The 19,917-nt window shown below is 37.6% G+C and overlaps 1 protein-coding gene across 1 annotated transcript in view; it reads right to left on the bottom strand.

Annotated features, from left to right (window-relative positions):
• Window positions 1–8,164, bottom strand: part of LOC104076155 (pleckstrin homology domain-containing family A member 7-like) — a 95,476-nt gene extending 87,312 nt beyond the window's left edge. The window contains 1 exon segment of the mRNA XM_009576919.1: window positions 8,094–8,164. Coding sequence (XP_009575214.1) covers window positions 8,094–8,164 — 71 coding nt within the window.
• Window positions 8,165–19,917: the final 11,753 nt, after the last annotated feature.

The raw sequence follows: 19,917 nt of genomic DNA, 5'->3' as shown, positions 1-19,917 counted from the left end.
AGGGGCAGCAAAGTGCAGGCACAGTTGGAATTTCGAGAGTAAAAGAAAACAGCAGAGGTGCTGTCCCACTTCAGGAGGAGGCAGTAGTCACAGGGAAGACAGAACTAATGTCAGTAATGTCACAGCAAGCAAAACTTAATAGTACAACGTCCAAGAGTTCCCAAGGAAAGAGACTAACGCACGACGACGTCTGAAAATGACACCAGTCTTCATTTCTGAGAACGCGCTCTGTGCCATCTGATTTGTCACTTGGGGCAAATCGTATCCGAGAGAGACGTGCCAGGGAAGCAGCATGGTTATGCAGTGCCCTGGCACCCTCCCCACATGAGGTCATAGTCCCAGCCATTACAATCTTCTCCACTGTAATTGTTTGTCTTCAGCAGATGATTAGTCCTTACCTAAAGTTATGAGTAAATGAAACCTCCTGCAGGAGCTGAAAACCTGATGTAAATTTTGAAAAGCCTCACACCATCAGCATTATCTGCATTGCAGTCATCTCAGCAGTGTATAGAGGCATTTACACGTCAACAGGACTGGCCGTCTGTTTCAAATAAGTGTCTTTAATTTAAGATGGCTCTCCTCAGCACGTGAGAAAGAAGTAGTCTATTTTTTGCAAAAAATCTAAAAATGGAATATATAAGTATCCATTTATTAAGTGCTCAGATTTATGCTCTTTTTCTGCAGGAAGATGTCCTTCAAATGAATTGCAGGACTCATAAAACTGGATTAACAATGTCATAAATCATACACCTGCCAAAATAACAGCATAAAAAGTGGGACTAAATATAATCTACATCTTATTTGCATAGATATTATCTATATTTAACAATTTGTTATAATTCAAATATTAGCTGACACTTATTCAAATTTAAACATAAATCACTATATTGGTTATAATTTTCCTATAGTTAATTGTTTTTAAAATAACTTTTAAGCTTCTGCAATGCCCTCATTTCTGATTTAATAAGTTTTGAATTTGCATAAAGAAGAAACTTGCAAATTTATGCCTTACAAATTTTCTGCCAGTGCTTCAACTTTTTTTTCCTCCAAACCAAATTGTAGCAAATTCCTAGCTTACATTTTTCAAATTATCAACGAAATGTTGTGCAAACCAGGACCATTTCTAGGACCATCCTTTAAACTGCAGGAATTATTACAAGTCAATGTTTCCTTTATGTTTACTAGGAGGAACAGTATTTCTCTCTATGCTCAATTTCTAAGACACAAAGTTGGTTTCCATATTTAATTTCAAAACCAATGTATTAAGAGTGTAAACTCTCAGCGTTGTAGGATGGTTCTTTGACATACGTTTTGCTGCATAACCTGGACCCCCAAACACACCAAGTAAATCTCAGAAAACCTCCAGACACATCCCTGTAAGGATTTTAAAAGGATCCAAGAGGTATCCAGGCAGCTTCAGCTCTAAGAGAAGCAATCACAGTGTAAATCTTGGGAAGCACACTACTGAACTAAGAACTACGATAATTCATTAACTTAATTCCATAAGTAGATTAGTCAACTGCTGAGGCAGAAATGGTAACGGAAAGAAGAGAGGAACTGAACAGAATTCTGAACAACCATCATCATTCAGGAAACCAAGTTAGTGTATATTTATACCAACAGAGCAATTTTGTTTCAGAACACACACATGCACAAATTCCTCTAAACCACCAGAAATAATGCACAACATTCCAAAAATAAAGAAACAAACTGCCCTTTCATGCCGAAATCCTCAGAATAACGAAAGTACAAAAGATTTGACATGTGAATCTCTAGTTACACTAGACATGTTCTTTTTTTTTTTTTTAATAATGAAGCATATATTAGAAAATAGCTGTTAAGAAAAAAGTAACACAGAACTTCTTGTAACTGGTTCTGCTGGCCAAATATCAAAGTCATTAGTAGAACAACTACAACTACATTTCTGTACATAAGAGCTTGAAATACCAGATATCACAAAATAAACAAAAAGAAATATTCAAAGTTTTAGTCAGAATTAATTAAAAAAGTAAGTAATACACATCAGAGCTATTGCTTTGCATCATATGCAGTTTATACTTTTGTCTCCTTTTAAAGACACTTAATAGATAACATTATCATAATGCTCACTTTTTTCCTCAGTTTCCTCTTTCTTGACAGAATGATTTATAATGAATTGTTGCAATCTGCCATGCATTCATCTGATTACACCCTTACCAGCAAGCTAACCTAAGCCACGCTAGGAATGTGGAAGGGGACCTGAGGAGCCAGAAGGTAACGTGCGTTGAGCAAGCCACAAGTGACACACATGCCTAAAGAAGGCAATACCCAATATAACTCAACACAGGCAAAACTAGTGACGTACCACTGCCAACAGTTTCACAAGTGCTCAGTTTAACACCGGGACAGCATCAAGACATTCGCAGTTTCACAGTTGGTCCCGTAGATCACAAGGGAGCCACGTGTGGGACTGAGTTGATCTACTGGCCACTCACTCAGGGCTAAAGCTTTTCATTTCCAGTTCAGATATGACAGAATAGGGGAGATTTAAAAAAAACATACAAACAAAAAAGTGAATAAAATAGAGTGAGGAAGAAAGGGGTGGGGAGGGGAAGGTAGGAATAAGGCAGAGAGAAGAGACTTCCCATACTAGAGGCATTTTGTAAGAAAAGCATTCTTAGCCAGCCCCACTTTTGCAAGGAAGCAACTGAGGAAAGTTGCACAGGAACCACACCACCAGTCCACACCTTAATCAACATCTCTCACTCACGATTTTGTGCTTGTATCTCCTGGACAAAATTTAGAGATGGTGGTCTTGCAACCTGCCTTGTCTTTAAAAGCTTTGCTATCATTCTGTCTTCTCAGAGAGAGGGCTGTACTTAAGATTTATTCCCTCCAAGCAAAACTCTTTTTTCAAGTTCAATCTTGCTTAATGAGTTACTTTTTATTATGTGAAGCTTTTTAATGGGTTGTTTGTTCTGTCAAGCCCAAATAACTGCTGACATTCTAATCATGAGGCTCCTCGGAAAAAAAAGGGGTTTTTTTGCTTAAAAGCAATCTTTACATTTGCCTGTAAAGTAATTACATAATGTTTAAACCATTTTAACATAAAAACAGCCTGCCTACATTTTAAATATTGCAGAGGATAAAATATATAAAACTGAACTGTCTTCTTCAGATTTTGATCGTTCCCTCTCTTACTTAACTCTGAATTTAATATATTCCTTTTTAGACATAAAGGAGATAGCTAGTGATAGCAGCACCAGCTTTCTTCACTAGTTCTTCCCAAGTCCTGAAAAAGGAATTATCCATCTAGAAAGCAGAGACTGATCTCCCTTTCCCAATATGAAAGCTACATTTTATTGTAGGCACACATAAAAATCAAATTCTACGGGGAAACAGCTTCTAAGGCCAGCTCAAATTTAGCATACCACGTTCTTGCATATATTTTGTCAATTTTGTCAAAAACTCTGCCCTCTCCTTTCTCCTCCTCCCTACAGGGGAAAGGGAACAGCTCTGAACCAACAAAGAACAAAAAATACAGGAAGTTTTGCTCAACCAATTTAGTTATTCCAAGAAAAATGCAATTGTAAATCCCTGTCATACACATGCATATTGCTGAATATTCAGAACAACAACATTAAATAGTTACCCAGGAGTTTGGTTAACGCTACCAAACAAACAAATATTTTAATATATTTTTTGTTATTCTTGATTGCTGTTTGCCTGACCTCATTATTTCTCAAAGATTTTAGTTTAACTAAACTTGTCAGATTATGCTACAAACTTGTCAGGTTATGCTACAAAGAAAACTCAGTAATTGCTTTATTTCTTTAAAAGCACTCGCTTTCTCCTAACACTCTACAACATGGAGGGGATGAAGATTTATTCCCCTATCTAAAATACAGCAGCATTTTTTTTTTTAAATTTAAGAAATGGATGATAACGAAAGACCGACATTTGAAGTGGGCAGTGGCTCCCTCCTCAAAGGAAAAGCAGCATCTTAATGCTGCAAGATCTCTTCTCTTTCCATAGTTAAGCACTGTAAATTTGTTGCTTAGTTTCTATAATAGCTTATTTACGATATTGCTGTGACTGGATGGGATCTGCATTACTGCATTTGGAATCAACTGCACAGATGCAATTGACTCATCTTGAATTCACAAAATTACAAGTTTTCACTCTCCCCCACTAGATACCTTTTTTTTTTCCCCTTTTCTTTTTTAGCATGCGCGATTCCAAGGAAATCTTGATCTGAACAGCAGCCTTTTGTTGTGAACATGGTTTCCATCAACTTTCCTAGGAGATGAAATTCCAGTATTACAAAAGGGCTGCAGAAGGTTCCGATACCAGTTAGGCCAAAGGGCTATGGCAGCCCTGATAAACCGTAGAAACTGTTTTGCTACTTTGAATGTAACTACTGAAAATGATAAGATCTCTGAACTATGCGGAACACCCATGTCCTGACCCCTCTGCATTTGTGTCAGAAACAAGAAGATTCTTTCTAAAGAGGAATCTTCGTATGAAAAGTATCACAGTCCATCAGCAGAACTCCAACTACATTACAGAAACACTAGTAATTGCTCCATAGCTGAGACAGGGTTGGGTTTTGTATTATCTCACGTTTCTGTGTGAGGAAAGAGATGTAACTCCTCCTACTCAAAACTGGTTTTGAATGTGTGTTTTTGAGGCAAACATAAGAACAATGACTGTTTTCTAAAATGGCTACAGACTGCTAATATCCCAATGGAGCTGAAAGCTCTGTCTTCCCTTGTCAAACATGGCTAGGACACTAGATCTCTTCCTCTTCTCTCTGCCAAAGAAAAACTCATAAGGCTACCATCTTCTCCTCTAGGAGCCTAAAGCAATGAGAAATAGCATATGTTCTTACAAAAAAGGTCTCTTGCCATACCAGGGTAACTGGGAAAAAGACAGAAGCGCAGCCTTTGCAAGCTCTACCAGAGAAAACTTTGTTCTTAATCTCTACTGATTAAGCTTATGAAAATCAAAGCGTTATAAGCATATTTTCAAAGACTTTTGAACACACTTCCTTCTATGCTATATAATATGTCAAACAAAACTAACATTACAACATTAAGCAAGTGAAAAAATGCAAGCTACCTGGCTAATGCCATTCTAGCCACTGTAAGATGGCACATGGCAGGTTTACTTGCATGTTTTGGCTACCATTTAAAGTTTAACCACCAACACTAATTTTACATTTGCTGCTACTTATCTTAAAGTACAGGAATCATAGATGGTAATATTTTCTTTGAATTTCTATACTAAATACCAAATCTGTAAAAAACAAAGACTATGAATTACTTGAGAAAGTGTTTTTCTATCACATGGAGTATTTTCTACAACTAATATCTAGAGCAGATCTCTTATGTTGTGCCATAAAAGAAACAACAAGAAATTTGTTATCAATCTCAACATAAATTCTATCAATCTGTAAATTTTTTCAAAATATGAAAAAGTTCCCAAGAAACTCCAATTCTTCATTCCATGGACACCAAAAATGAGTTACCATATGGCTCAAAAACACAGTCCCCAAGATGAACTCCTGATTGATGCAATTCCGTAATTCACAGCCAACCAAGAGACCACACCACCCTGAGCGACCTAGTTTTGGAGACTGTATCTTGGCCATCTCCAAGATAAAATACAAACAATGTCCCGAGCAATCTTTAGAAAACCGTAAGTGAACAAAGCGCAGATTGCACACTCCTCCAGAACAAGTTATCACCAATACTTCAGACCGCATTTCCACAAAAATCATACCAAAACTATTACTCTTTATGTGTAAGAGAAAACACAATCCATTTCAAACACCATGCAATTCCAATGATAATTCTGATCTCTAGAAAATTAATCTTGTCTACATAAAAGGCAAAGTTTCCTGAAGACAGAGCTTTTCCAGAACTCTGTTCAAGACTTTATGCCATTCCAGATGCAAACCGTATCAGATTAATGTCTCCGCCAACATACAAACTTAGCATAATGTATACTAACCCTCCCCACTCCACAGAGATCACAAACCAATTATGATGAACAGTAGTCTCACTGCCTATTTATTTTACTGGAAAATGTTCACTCACCAGAATATGGCAACCCGAGTGGAATAAAAACCCTAATTCAGTCCTGTCTCTGTAAGCTATATGTTACTTCCCAGACAGAAACGGACGTATGTTACTATTCGGAAGGAAAATTCTGCACTGGGGATGAGCTCTAAAATGACTGCAGGAATATTAATTTTACATAGTTGGAGCTGTCAATACATTGTACACAATGTAAAGAATTTCTCTTTATAGGTACCAGAACAAAAATAGAGTCGCAAAGTCAGGATGACTTAGTGATGAAAGGAAGTAAGTCCACCCAATTCTACATACCTAAAATAGGATTTAATGATATTGGTTGCACACCACAGAAACTATTTAATCTGAAAATTATTAAACACAGGCTTCATTGAAATGCAGAATAACTATTTAAAAACATGCAAGAAACAGAGAGGAGAGAATTAAAAAACAAAATGCAGTTAAACAACAGGGATCCAAACGTTCAGGAACTTCCATCTATCTCTTTTCACAACAGAAAGGTGAGGACTTGGAGCTCACTCACGACACCTTCATTCTGTCCAGAAGGTCACTGTGGAAACCAGGGAGATGGGTCGTAGGCTCTGGTCATTTAGATTTTAGGGAGCAGGGGTGAAAAGGAGTGCGTTTGACTAAGCACCTAATGTACTTTTGGGAAGAGAAGGCTTTTACATCAGCTGCTATTTACTGAATTTCTGTCATCTTTAATTTCCAGCTTATTCATGCCTATTATCCCAAAAAAAGGCCAGAAAAAAGGAGAAAGGCTGCTAGACTTCAGCATCCTCCAAAGTTAGGCCAAAGGACAACAACCATGAGCAATCATTGTGGTTGACCTCTAAATGGCTAACTCTGGTTTCAAATGAAACCCTACTGGTACCTTTGACCAGACAGCCCGGTAATGCTACAGAGGTACAAATATGCAAATAAGTGCAGGAATTCATTTCAAGAAACACACAGAAAAGTGGTTAAATGAACACTATGCAGAACCACTTTTGTTTCTATTCAGAGATGACTGTCACTGCAGCCTTACAAAACTAATCCGTACCACTGTATACGCTTCAGTTTATGAAGATTATTTGTCAGATCCATTCTCTGGATTTGAACATGTTAACAATTAACTTATTCTCTTATCCTACTCTTCAAATGTGTTACAGAAAGATGAGTAATAGCACAAAACTCTTGTTCCAACTCCCATTTTCCCCTCCCTCTGTTATTGTTGCAGCATGAGAGGCAGGGACTTCAGATTTAGACACAATAAACAGAGATTACATTCCTTTATTAAGGTGTGCCAGAAACCTGAGGTCTTTCAGCCAAAGAAGTATTGTAACTCATTCCCTTTAATTATTATGCAATATTACAGTATTCCACAGCAGGAACAGTAATTTCATGGTTAGAATCCAACCCATTCACTAGAAAACTGTTATATAGCACTCTCAGAAGGAAGGATTTTTAATAAAATAGGACTGTGAATCAAAAAGATAAAACACTAAGAAGCTTGTATGATTAAGCTTTATCAAAATGCTATCATTTATCACCTTTCTACATGTGCACATTTTTTGTGAATTGTCTTAAAAGCATAATGACAGTAAGTACTTTTGTTAATCTACCTTAGGCAATTCTGCATGAAAAGACTTAAAATTATTCATGTTTCTAGAAATCCGTATAATTTCCAATTCTCAACATTGTAGATATCTGGTTCCTAATAAATGACTGAAATATCTGAATACATAACTCACTTGAAAAATCTCCAGGGTTACAACTTCATTTTTCCAGTTAGAAAAACTCTCAAAACATTTAGTATGTTTAGAAACAAAACATATTTGCTTTAAATAAATGCATTATAAAGTCAGGCACAAAGCATTATAAAACTGTATTTATGTTTTTCAGCTTCTTAATTCTCTGATTTCGTAATTTTTTTCAGAGAACAAAGAAATGGAAACAAAACTCTGTTAACACAAGCATCATGCTACAGCTCCATATGCAAGTGCATTAAAAGATAAAACTTAAAACACGATATACCTGCATGACACCTGGTAGAATGGATATCCCAGTAGAGGAACAGAGTTTGAAAATCCAGACTGACTCGACATCGCCTTCAGGTTTTGTATCCACTTAAATAGCTTCTATATTCCATATGTTAATTCCTTACAAAAAAATATGTATGCATGTATCCATCTGTACATTTGTTCCAAGCTAACTAAAAAAAACCCAAGTGCATATTCGAAGGTCTTGAAGATTCTGCCTGCATTTCAAACTCCTTCCTCAATAGTGAAATTCCTAAAAGCCAACACCCTCATGACATCACGTACTACGAAATCATATACATGCAATTGTTTCAGTAAAGCAAGGACAGCCTGTCGTTTTTGACTCGACATAAAATCCTGCACCGCATTCTTCTTGAAAACACAGTGCCTTTCAGGCTGGCGAAAGGCAGAGAGACCTGCTGTCTTAAACAGCAGCCCTGCTTTTGGCAGCCAGCCAGCAACCAGCAGAACTTACTGCCAATGCCGCAAATCCCTCCTATCAGCTAATGAAGATCCAGACTGCAGGTGAAACAATTTCAGCCCATGACAAGAATTTCCTTGAAAATGCATGAGATCCGTGACCTTGAACCTCCTGACAAAAATTCGTTCTGAAAATTTCAATTAAATGCACGGTGCATACTGCTGTTTCATAAGCAACATCAGATTGCATTGCACATTACAGTAGTATGAAAAATCATGTGGAGTTTTTCCCTGCTAAAAAAGAATCCTATCATGCTACACTCTTAACTATGGGAAAGCAGGAGGGAAGGATAGGAGGTGGAATCTTAAACTACATTATTTAAGCTACTGAATATAGAAATAAAATTATGTGCATGCATTCCTGTAGTATTTTACTACAGCTTAAATCAAAGAAATATCAAAAGTGAGATTTCTTTTGATATACTGTACAATGTAAGTTACGTGAAAGTTTATTTGGGCATGCCTTCCTCAGGGGAGGAAAAGACAACTGGAAAGCAGGAAGACATGTGAGTAGCCACAGTGTAGCCCAGTGGCATGCCTAATGTCAAATAGACTTAAATTATTATTTACCTATACTACTCTTAAAGAAGGTGTACAGTGCCCTCACATGAAGACTTGCTTAGTTTAAGCAAAATACTAAATAAAACAGATTTTAAAATTATTTCATTAGCTGTGCTAGCTGCACCGGGAAACATTAAAATGTTGAATTTAATACCTCTACCCCATGACATTATTTACTCTCGCATTATTTTATTGTCTCTCAGTTTTGGAAAAAGACTGAATCGGTTTCACTTGCTTTATCACAAGTTTATAATCAACATCTCAGTCATTGTCACTATTGTCACTTTGTCACTACTCTAGGTACTTTTAAAAGTCTGATGGAAAAGAATGGGAGCTTATTCTTCTACCTTAAATGTATCTTACATCTGAAACTAAATCTGATCCCAATGAAATGTTTAGCTTCTTTTTCATAACTGTTTTTACAGTGTTTTAACAGCACTGTGATGTTTTACATTGCCTAACTATTATCTGTCAAGGTGTAAAAAAAGAGTGGTTTATTTGTGAAACATGTAAAAACATTTCAAATGGAGATAGAACAGTAAGGGAAAAAACCCCAAAACAATCACAGGCTAAAGAATAAGGGCTCGGTCCTCAAAAAAAGGGGAATGCTTATTAATTAGCTCTGCACACTGTCACACATAGAGCTCAGTCAAGTAATTAACTGTTCCCACCAGCTACAACTTGGGGAATCACAGGCCGTTTTACACAATAAATGCAATGTACACTTGCACACAGAAGAATATGCAGATACCATAGGTCACTGCACACGGCACCAATTTCTGAAGTCCTATAAAAATGTCAGGATAACACAAAGACAGCACAGTTTGCCCAGAGAAGTAATTTTTTTTTATTAGCCCAACTGATATATCTGGAAAAAACAAGCAAGCTTCTGGGCACATCATTTTGCAGAAATTTGTATACCTCTCCTGGCTGTAAAGAAAAAGCTTGAAAAGGCAATTCAAGCACAAATGATGATGTGGTATCCGCTGAATTTTTACAAACAGACTTGAAAAAGCAGCTTTTATAAACGTAATCTCTCTCATCTCTACCATGGAACATTAACTCCAAAACCCACAACTCTCAAAAACCACACAGGTAACAGCAAAAAAAGTTGTGTGCATGTGAGGGGAAGGGAAAACTCTACCGAAGCCTGTCCAAGTCACCTTTCCCTGCCGCCTCATCAGGAATGTTAGGATACTGATAGCTTTCATCCCTACTGCCACAGCTGTTGAGGGCCGTATAAGTCATTCTGCTACACTGCTGGGGTTGGACCTGATGAGTCATCTTGTGTGCACATCTCTAAAGCACTTACCTTTCTATCCTGTATATTTACTCATTTTTTATTTTGTGCCTCCTTGACACTGATAATCACAGCATTAACACATTTGTGCAGGAATTCTCATCTCAGAATAATTCTCCTTAGTCCCAGCCAGGATTTAGGGTGTTTCCATTTGATTTGCCAGCTGAAAAGAACGTTAGTGTCAAGTCAGCAGATTACAGGCTTATAAACCAGGAGTTTTAAAGGCTGCCAGTGGCTCGCCATGCCATTTTGCAAAAATCACTTAGTCCCTTAACACCTAGCTTATCCACATAATAAGGCAAATACTGGCTGACAGCAAATGAATGATGCGAGGTTAAATTTTTTTTGTAATTAAGTATTGAAATCCTCTGATTAAAGATTTATGAAGGGATAAAACAGCTGTAGCATTTCAGGGAAAAGATGTGTGGGAATATTCAGAATAGAGCTTTCTTTTTGTCTCCTGCTCCTAGCTCTAACACAACAGAAGCATTATTGCTCTGAAATTTCAATTTAAATATAAAAGCCATTTAAATTTTAAAATGTGGTGGAAACTACAGTTTTTAAACAGGTGGGCAGCATTACATAGCATTTAAAGATGGGGATAAGCGAGATGACAATAGGCAGAACAAAAACTGAATTTAAGATGATCTTTACAGAAGCAGAATCTTTCATTGGTAAGCAGCATACCAGTTCAGCGATTTGGAAACAGGAAGGGAACATGTGACATAAGAGAGAGAAAGGGGGAAGAGAAAATCTGGTAAGGACCGAAGAGAAAGCCTCCACACAATGACACCCAACATTTACCAAGTGCCCCTTTTATTTCTTTCCACATGCAGGCTTGATTACAGAACTACTACAGTACAGAACTACTTCTGGGATCCAGACCTACTTGCCAAACACCACCTCCAATAAAAGAGACAAGTGGGTTTCGTTCCAACTGCAGTCATCTTTGTTTGAATTTTACTTCCGTGTTTTAGTGCCAACAAACTTACTTAAAAATAACCACATTAGTATTGTTTGGCATAGCATGCCATGTAGTACTTACTACTTTGCTAGAACAAAATTAAACAAAGAAAATAAGTTTGAGGCACAAATACTGTGTGTTCCAGAATTTACAGTGACCTTAATACTGAAGTAACTGACCTGTTAGCTGTTACAGCATTTAATGCTGCTAGTTGGAAACGTATGCAATACTTAACTGAGGCGTAACTGCACTTCAAAAAGCAAGGACAGGCTGAAAGACTGCAGAAGACTAAGCTCATGACCATCTTCAGGTATTTCAAACAAGTAGCATCCTTGGTAAACTAATGGAAAATTAGTTTAAACTAAAAAGGCACACTGAAGGAGAAATAGAAACTAACCTTGTTACTGGAATGTAAATCAACTTCATCAAGTCTAGAAGCGAAAGCAGGCACATTGTAGACAGTTATGTGACGATATATCAAAATCTATATAAAATGTTTAGTATTCATAAAAATAGAATGAAGTGTCATGCAGAAATTATTGTAACATCAATACCATAAATCAGTAATTTACTCCCATACAAAGTGTTATATCTGGTATTTTCCCTGCCTGCTAAGAAATACATTACAGACACTAAAATAGAAGGGAAAAAAATATAGGAAATGTAGGAAAAATCATTACATGGAGTCTGAAATTAAGAGTATTACTTACAAAGAAAATATTACAAAGATATCAAATATAATGAGCAGTACTTAGAAGACATAATGGAAAGTCTTTTTTTCCTTTCTGTCTGAAACACTAGAATAGGAAAATATCCAACAAAACTGAAGAATAATAGCAAATTTGAAACTGAAGGAGGACACTATCACTGAAACCCCAAAACTCATCCAGAGTTAAAGACTAACTAGATATTTACATAGGGAAAACCAAAAACAAACAAACAAACAAATCCCAGAAGTGATAACAGAAAAGCACTGGAAGAAAAGAGGACTTGAAACAACACCAGAACTTGGGAGAAAACATCCATGTAAGAAAACGTTATCTAACCTAGCTGCCGAAGGATGTCTTTTGCTCTTTTCTGAGGCAGACTAGTGGGTTCAATGATAATGCATAATCTCTGCCGCACTCCTAAGCTTGCTGGTCAAACTACTGAACTAAGATTCCCCCCCCTTTTTTTTTTCAAAGCCCCCCCCCCCCCCCCCCCAGCCTCGTTTCCTAAGAAAACTGAAGTGATCATTGTCACATAAGCAGATACAGAATAAGGTTAGTTGCTGTTTTCAAGTAGGCCACCTAATGAAAAATAAAGAAAAGTGAACAACCTCTGAAAGAAAATAGGCAGGACATGAAGATATGTGTATTCTGACTTCAATTAAACTGGGTTCTCCGAAGCAAAAAACATCTACCTTCTCCCTGCCTCCTACCCCATACCTTCCAGTCTTTAAAACTTCCCATTTACCTGCCCTCATAATATCTGGTTGCTCTGTTCACCTTTCAGTAGCTTTCAATTTTCCCTCCTGCTGTTAAGGCAGCTTTCTTGCCATATACATGGTACTATCCAGGTAGGCCTTGTTCAGCCTGATAGCCCATTTATCTAGCGTAGAGACGGCTGCCTGTTACCCATCCTCATCCTCCATCAGCTTTACATCACTCCCAGTAAGATCTTTAAAAAGTAGTAAACATCCCAAAGAGCAAGCAACAGTTGGTTAAACAACTAAGGGTTGCACACTTCATAAAGACACTGAAGTTTCCCCACATTTTCTCCATATACTCCCTGCCCATATACTGTGATGTCCTGAAATACGTCTAACGATGCTGATGCAAAACTGATTCAAAAGGCAAGATTCCCAAGAAAAGCAAGAACCTCCGCTTAGTTTCTCAAGCTTGTCTGTTTATTAATTATTTTTAGAAGGAAACAGTGAGCATAAAGCTACCCTCTCAAACTGAATACTGGGACACGAAGTTAGCATCTCTTATGATACAAAAATAAGTGAAATCTCTTTGGAAGGAGCTTTAAATTTGCAGTTGGGCCCCATGTTAGCCATTGAAAGGCTGGGTAGGTCAGACGAAAAAGTACTGGGGGGGACAGGCGGGGAAGAGAGATCTACTTACTTTTTCCGTGGTATCCAGGTGTGAGATTTGAACTCCACTGGCTATTACCAAATACTAGCACCAGAAACAACATAGAGGTTTTAAGACTTTTCAAGCACTATGCAATCCTCCATCACCTGTCCTCACAGGTTTGTCTTTGTTACTCTCAACCAGGCATCAGAGGTGGAGCTTAGCACCCTCCGCAGAACAGAGCCATGGCCCAGCCATCTTGTACAGCAGTTAAGAGAGTCCACTCCGGGATGCAAACCAGAGCACAGAAATTTAAAACCTAGGTCATTCTTTCCTTCACTTTAGGGAAGCCTCTCAGTGGCAAAATGCTTGCATTTTTCCTTGCATACACTTAAAAGAGGGAAAAATGTGTTCCCAAACCTAATTTTCCAGATATGAAAACATGTAACAGTTACTTATTGTTATTAACGGGCTTTCAGCTGCTTCTGCAACACTCAAGTTGCAAAAAGGTTCCTTTGAAGCAACTTGCATACCATGTGAAATTCTTGAGAAAGGCACCTTTTGCAAGATGAAACGCCAATGCACTCCCTTCTGTGACCAGGCTGATAAGAGTGACGGAACCCCATAAAGTAGAAATATGAGGGCCTCGAAGTGTAAAGTATCTGAAATTTAAGGGATTTATTTCCATTACGGATTGGTCCTTCAAGGAATAGAGAAGTAAAAGTAACTGCAAGATATTATTTTAGGTAGAGACACATTTCTGCATCCAGAAGCTTAATCTTAAGATGCCACATATGAAAGCTAAAAATTCTGTTTCATTCCATGCTCCTCCTCAGAGACACAGAAGTCACACAGAGACATCAGCAGCACTATCTTAAAACTAGTTGTCCTCTAGACAGAAACCAGCTTCCATGTGTTCTGAACAGTCATTAAAAACATACAATAAAAAGCTAAAATCTGCTTGACAAAATTAACTTCAAAAGACATTGGATTTGGAAGAATTCCACAATGAATACTTTATTTGGTAGATTTAAAAAAAATAGTAAGTCTGGATTGAGCCTTTCTGTCAGAGTCTGACGCTAGATTTTAAAAATTCCTACACATGAAACAAAGCCTAGTATTTACTCTAAACATCTGAGAATTCATACTGGAGTTACTAGGACTGATATGTCTGCTTCCTACCTTAGTCCTTCCAGACATTCTTACTTGGATTAAGAAATAATATTTTTAATGTCTTTGTTCCAATCTGGAACAAAAAAGCAGAAGTTATTAAATTCTCATCTAAACAAAATACTATTTTTAGCCCAAACATAAAACTGCTCTTAGCTACTTTACTACTAGACAGGCTGTAAAGATGCTCGGAAGTCCAACACCTGGGCCCTGACTTGCCAGGCAATCTAAACAGCATTATCCAAAAGCCGTTCCAGCTACAAGCAGTTACAGTGCAGCCTGCACAGCCTCCACTGACCTGACACATTCCAATTCTACATCCAGTCAAAAATCACAGCTTAAGTACTAATCACACATCGCCATTAGTACTTGAAAGCACATCTTCCTGGCCTTTGTGCCCAAAATGGAGGTGGCACACCTCCCTCTCTTGCCTCTTTCACTCTTCCTGGAAGTTGCCACTCCCCATTTATAAGTAGCATAAGGCTCCACTCCTTCTACTCTCCTCTGGGTGCTCAACAGATAGGATCCTTCTTCAGGCTTCACATACTAATACTGCCATCATCCCCCTACTGTATTGTCCCATGGCACCTACAGACACCAGGTTTTAGCACACTATTCTGTAACAATGACCAACACAGAATGGCTGGAGACCACGTGGAGGTATGTATCAGCAGCAACTTAGCCCTGTTCACAAAAGGGCCCTTTATGGCAAAGTATTTGTTCAGGGAGTTAGCTAGAACAATGTTGTTTACTACTGTACCTCAAAGCAAAAGGAAGATGCTGTTGTGTGTAAACCTGCATCACTGAAAAGCCAAAACAGAAGCTCTCATGTCCAAAAACAATCACCACCCGTGCAACTCCTGTGCAATAGTATGTTTGACACTGCAGCTTGCCCATTCCTTGCACATCACACCTTCACAGATTTTAAATGAAAAACAGAACTCAGTTTCTGTTTTCAGTTACAGCACTTATTTTCTACAGTTTTATTCTGAACATAGAAAGTGGGATAGGTAACTAAGCAATTGTGAGAAAAAACCTAAAGCTCACAGACCAAAATAAGCCATTTAGGGAGCCTGAAGCCATAACGCCCAAATTTTATTTGACATAGTTATCTCACTTATTCTGTATCCAGGTAACTTTTACCACCAGATGTTTCAACAGTCAGCCATGAATTCTCAATGGCTCTCGCTAATATGACGTGATAACAAATATGGGAAGAACGCATGTACTAGAATTGAGATTAATAAACTGCAATCTTGATCTAGATGTCAGATAACCAATGCATGTTTCTTTACTGTTTAGCAAGTGTTCAGGCAGAAGCTAAACAACTCTTTATTGTGGCCAAAGGTTCTCAATTGATTCATGAGCAACTGAAGACAGCTGGCATCCTGCCCGTCAGAGAGATAACCCTGTCCTCTTGAACTAGAGCAGTGAATCTCCTTGCCTGCAAACCTAAAATCACAATGAAGTTGCTATGTAACCAGGTACCGTGTTCTCAACCAGGCCATTCTGCCCTGCAGCTGGCTAAATTAGTCTACCACAATTTGCAGAATGAGCAACAAAAATTCTTGTCAACAATAAAACATCAGCATATCTTCTGGGGCAGATGAGGAATACCTGGGCTGCAAATCAACCTACTGCAAGTCATGAAACCTCATAGATACAAAGCCATTGACCATGACATAGACAGGAAGGGGGAAGTACCCTCCTTATGACCTTGCCTTCCTTTCTAACTGCAATCCCAGCTGAAACAATTAGCCACAAGTAACCTGCAACTGGAAACTAACTTCTAAGATCACCTGATCGCTACCGACAGTCAGAGGTACACAGATACTAGTTATTCTGCATCTGTGCACGTAAACATCTGTACATCTTTGAATTCTAACCTACATAACTTCGGGGGGATGATGTCATCCTCAACGCTAGCAGGAAATGTACCCTCCACCACCAGGTTCACTCTGTATAAACTGTGACCTTTACCCAGGAAATAAAGTAAATGTATCACCCGGCCACAGAGTCATACTTATTACCAGCAATCCATCGCCCGCCAGTAGACTGGAAGAGGGGGACTGCTGTTGCTGGAAAGCAAGAGGTTCACAGGCCACAGCACAGGCTGCAGCAGTGCGCATCCATGACAGAGCATTGCATCACTGGAGTCTGGCTGGCCTGGCACTGCCCACACACTGGTGGAAGGAGGTGGCTAAAGGACTGAACACCTATTCCCCCCGGCTTTACAGCGTACACAAATCATAAGGGCTGCTGCCTGCAATACACTGAGGAAGCTCAGGTCAGGCATACCAGTCTGGTGGAGAAAGGCTGCAGGATTCGGATGCCTGAAATCCAGTGCTATCAGAGCTGCAAGGCTGTGAATCCACGTCAGCATCGTCACTGGCCAGAAAGACGAGAGAATTCCAAAACAAATCAAGCAAACCCCAAAATGTCCCCAAAAAAACAAAGCAGCCCAAACCAAACCAGAATCCCACCTAGTTCCTCATAAAAGGAAGTTCACCAACTTGACCCATCTCTACAGGACTTTTCCAAACAGTTCTACAAAGTCAAAGATTTTAAGGCCTGTACCAGACATTTACTGTCTTCAAGGACCATTTGGGAATGATCATTCCATTTTCTGCTTACTGCATTTGTAAACGTAAGAGTATAAATCAGCTGTAGAATCAGCAGGTATCTCACATTTCAGTTCAAGGAGAATGAGAGAATCAAATTACGTTCTCTCACTATAAGAAATAATTCCATATTCTTAAATCTGAAATAACTGTTCTAAACAAACAAAAAAAAGCATTCATGCTTTTATTATTATATTAAAAAAATACGCAGAGCCTGAAATGGGATTAAGCTACTTTATCCTAATTAAAAATGAGTTATACTGGAAGCAGACAAATATTTACTGCCAAGTGACACAAAAATATCAAAATGATTGAATAAAAAAATTGAGTAAGCCAAATAAACTTTAAAGGAGTAAACTTTTGCTAAAACCAAACAGGAAATCTAGTATTTCACCGAGTACGGATGCATGTACATTGGACTGAAGTGATTTAATAAAAGCAGTCACTACAAACTGTAGAAGTAGAAGCCAGAATGCTGATATTACGAGCAATTTTTTAAATTACTTTGAATTTAAAAGGCAGGTTCCTCTCTATTGTGACCCAAATAAATCTTAATTTACTTGCGCTATCAGAACATAGTAAGTTTCTCTCTCCAACAGACACAACTCATTAATAGAAACTAAACAGATGCCTATTTAATGGCATCCAAACTTCAGCTTGCTGGCGCTTGATGAAGCTCCAGAGTATATAATATACATCTCGTAGGACTGCAAATAAGGAAGGCCGAGTCTATTTTTGATCTTCAGGATAAATCAGACAAAGTCTTCTACCTAAGAGGACTGTCATATGGCGTCCTTTTTAACTCAGACATATTTTATATTAACAGACCTGATAAATTATTATCCATAAGAATAACGTATTCAAAATTCTTACTAGCAAATAAACTGTAACTACAATGCCTTGTAAATTGTGCAAATCACATATCAGGCTACAGAAAAGCGTTACAATTAGAGGCAAATGAAACACTGTCACTTCACTTTAAAGTTGGCAATTTGTGTAATTCCACATGCCTCAAAAGAACAAGAGTAAAAAGAAACTGTAGGGTGTACAAACTCCCGAGGTCAGGGTGATAAATGAAACCACTTCCAAAATAAGCTTTCCTAATTAAGGCTTCTAAACCAGCGCTGGCTTGCATTCAGTTAATATCACTGTTACAAGTAATCTGAAATATTCTTGATAAAATATTTTTAGTATCGACTCCAGCATATTAAAACCAGTTGAAGGTCATTATGAGGATGGAAAAAAAAAAGTTCAGACACAGGAAAGAGAACAAATTCACCCCTAAAACTACACAAAATATTTTGAGAACTCTGTTCTTAAATCAGCTCAAGATTAATTGTTTGTTTATAACTATCATCTTAATGATCTGAGCATTAAAAAAAAGAAACAATATATCCATCAGTTCTTAGATTACATCTACTGCATTATACTTATTTGTCCCCACAGGCACACCTGGACAACTAAAAGCAGCGTGAGTGTTTTTTAGTTAAAAGAGAGAAACATTGTATACATCGCTTTAATCAAGTTTATGTCATCCCAGCCTCCCTGAAGAAATATTTAATTTGCTTAATTAGACAGATGGCACTTTTTATTATACTTTTACTTGTTCACTGCACTTCAGAAATTTAATTTGCATAGCAAAACTTTTTCATTTGTTAGGTAAATTCATGTGCCACTAAATGACAATTCAGTACTACAAACTAGAGATAAATCTAACCTATTCTCTGAAATGTAAATATTTCATACTAGTCTTTTTAAACAGTCAACTGCTTAAACTCTTTATTCTGTGTTGGTGTAAGAACTTATTTTATTTATTTAATTTTGGCATATTCTTTGGTATGTCACTTTAATCTCAGAAAAAAATAACGCTAAAGAATCCTTTAAATTCTATTACATTCTTATGATTTCCATCATCATACACAACCTTGAAATGGAAGATATTAAACTTAACCATTAAATGATACAATATACAACACCTATTTGAATCACAGTCATACTGTTAAGAACTGAACGGACTGCATAGAATTCTAAAACAACAATGAGATTTATGGAAACACAAAAAAATGAAATACCTAAAAGCACTAGGAATAGCAGCGTGCAAGGTAACAGGGGCCACATGCTTTTCAAGGGCACAGGATGCATTTCTATGCAAAACAGAGCAGACAAACAGGACATCCCTTAAAACATACACTGACTTACACACACAAATAAATCCCTAATTATATTTTGATTAATCTTCTGAAGCCTGCAAAATGATTCATGTTTACACCTGACCAACCTCACGTGCTTTGCCAAAAGAAAAGAGTTTTTTGGTTTTCATTTGGTTTGGGTTCCCCCCCCCCAAGAACAACAAGGATAAAAATGCAAAGGATATAGAAGGAAACCTGGACAATAATACCTATGACTCGCCATTATAAGAAATAGCTAGATATTTTCCAAGATAAGGCATGATTTCATTCGCAACTGAGCTTCTGATTGCTAGAGCAATTTCATTACTTCAGAAGGCATTACAAATACTTCCACTCTTCATCCCTCGTAATAAAATCTGTTTAAACATTTTTGAAATAATGCAAATATTTATTCTCTTTGATAAGAATTAATCATCGATTTGAAGGCAAAGTCCACAATGACCAAGAAACAATCCTACCCTTCTCATCAGGATCTTT

This window comes from Fulmarus glacialis, unplaced genomic scaffold, assembly GCF_000690835.1.
Source record: "Fulmarus glacialis isolate BGI_N327 unplaced genomic scaffold, ASM69083v1 scaffold2524, whole genome shotgun sequence".
Taxonomy (NCBI): Eukaryota; Metazoa; Chordata; class Aves; order Procellariiformes; family Procellariidae; genus Fulmarus; species Fulmarus glacialis.
Note: the sequence above shows the minus strand (reverse complement) of the source record. Positions and strands in the feature narration are given on the sequence as shown.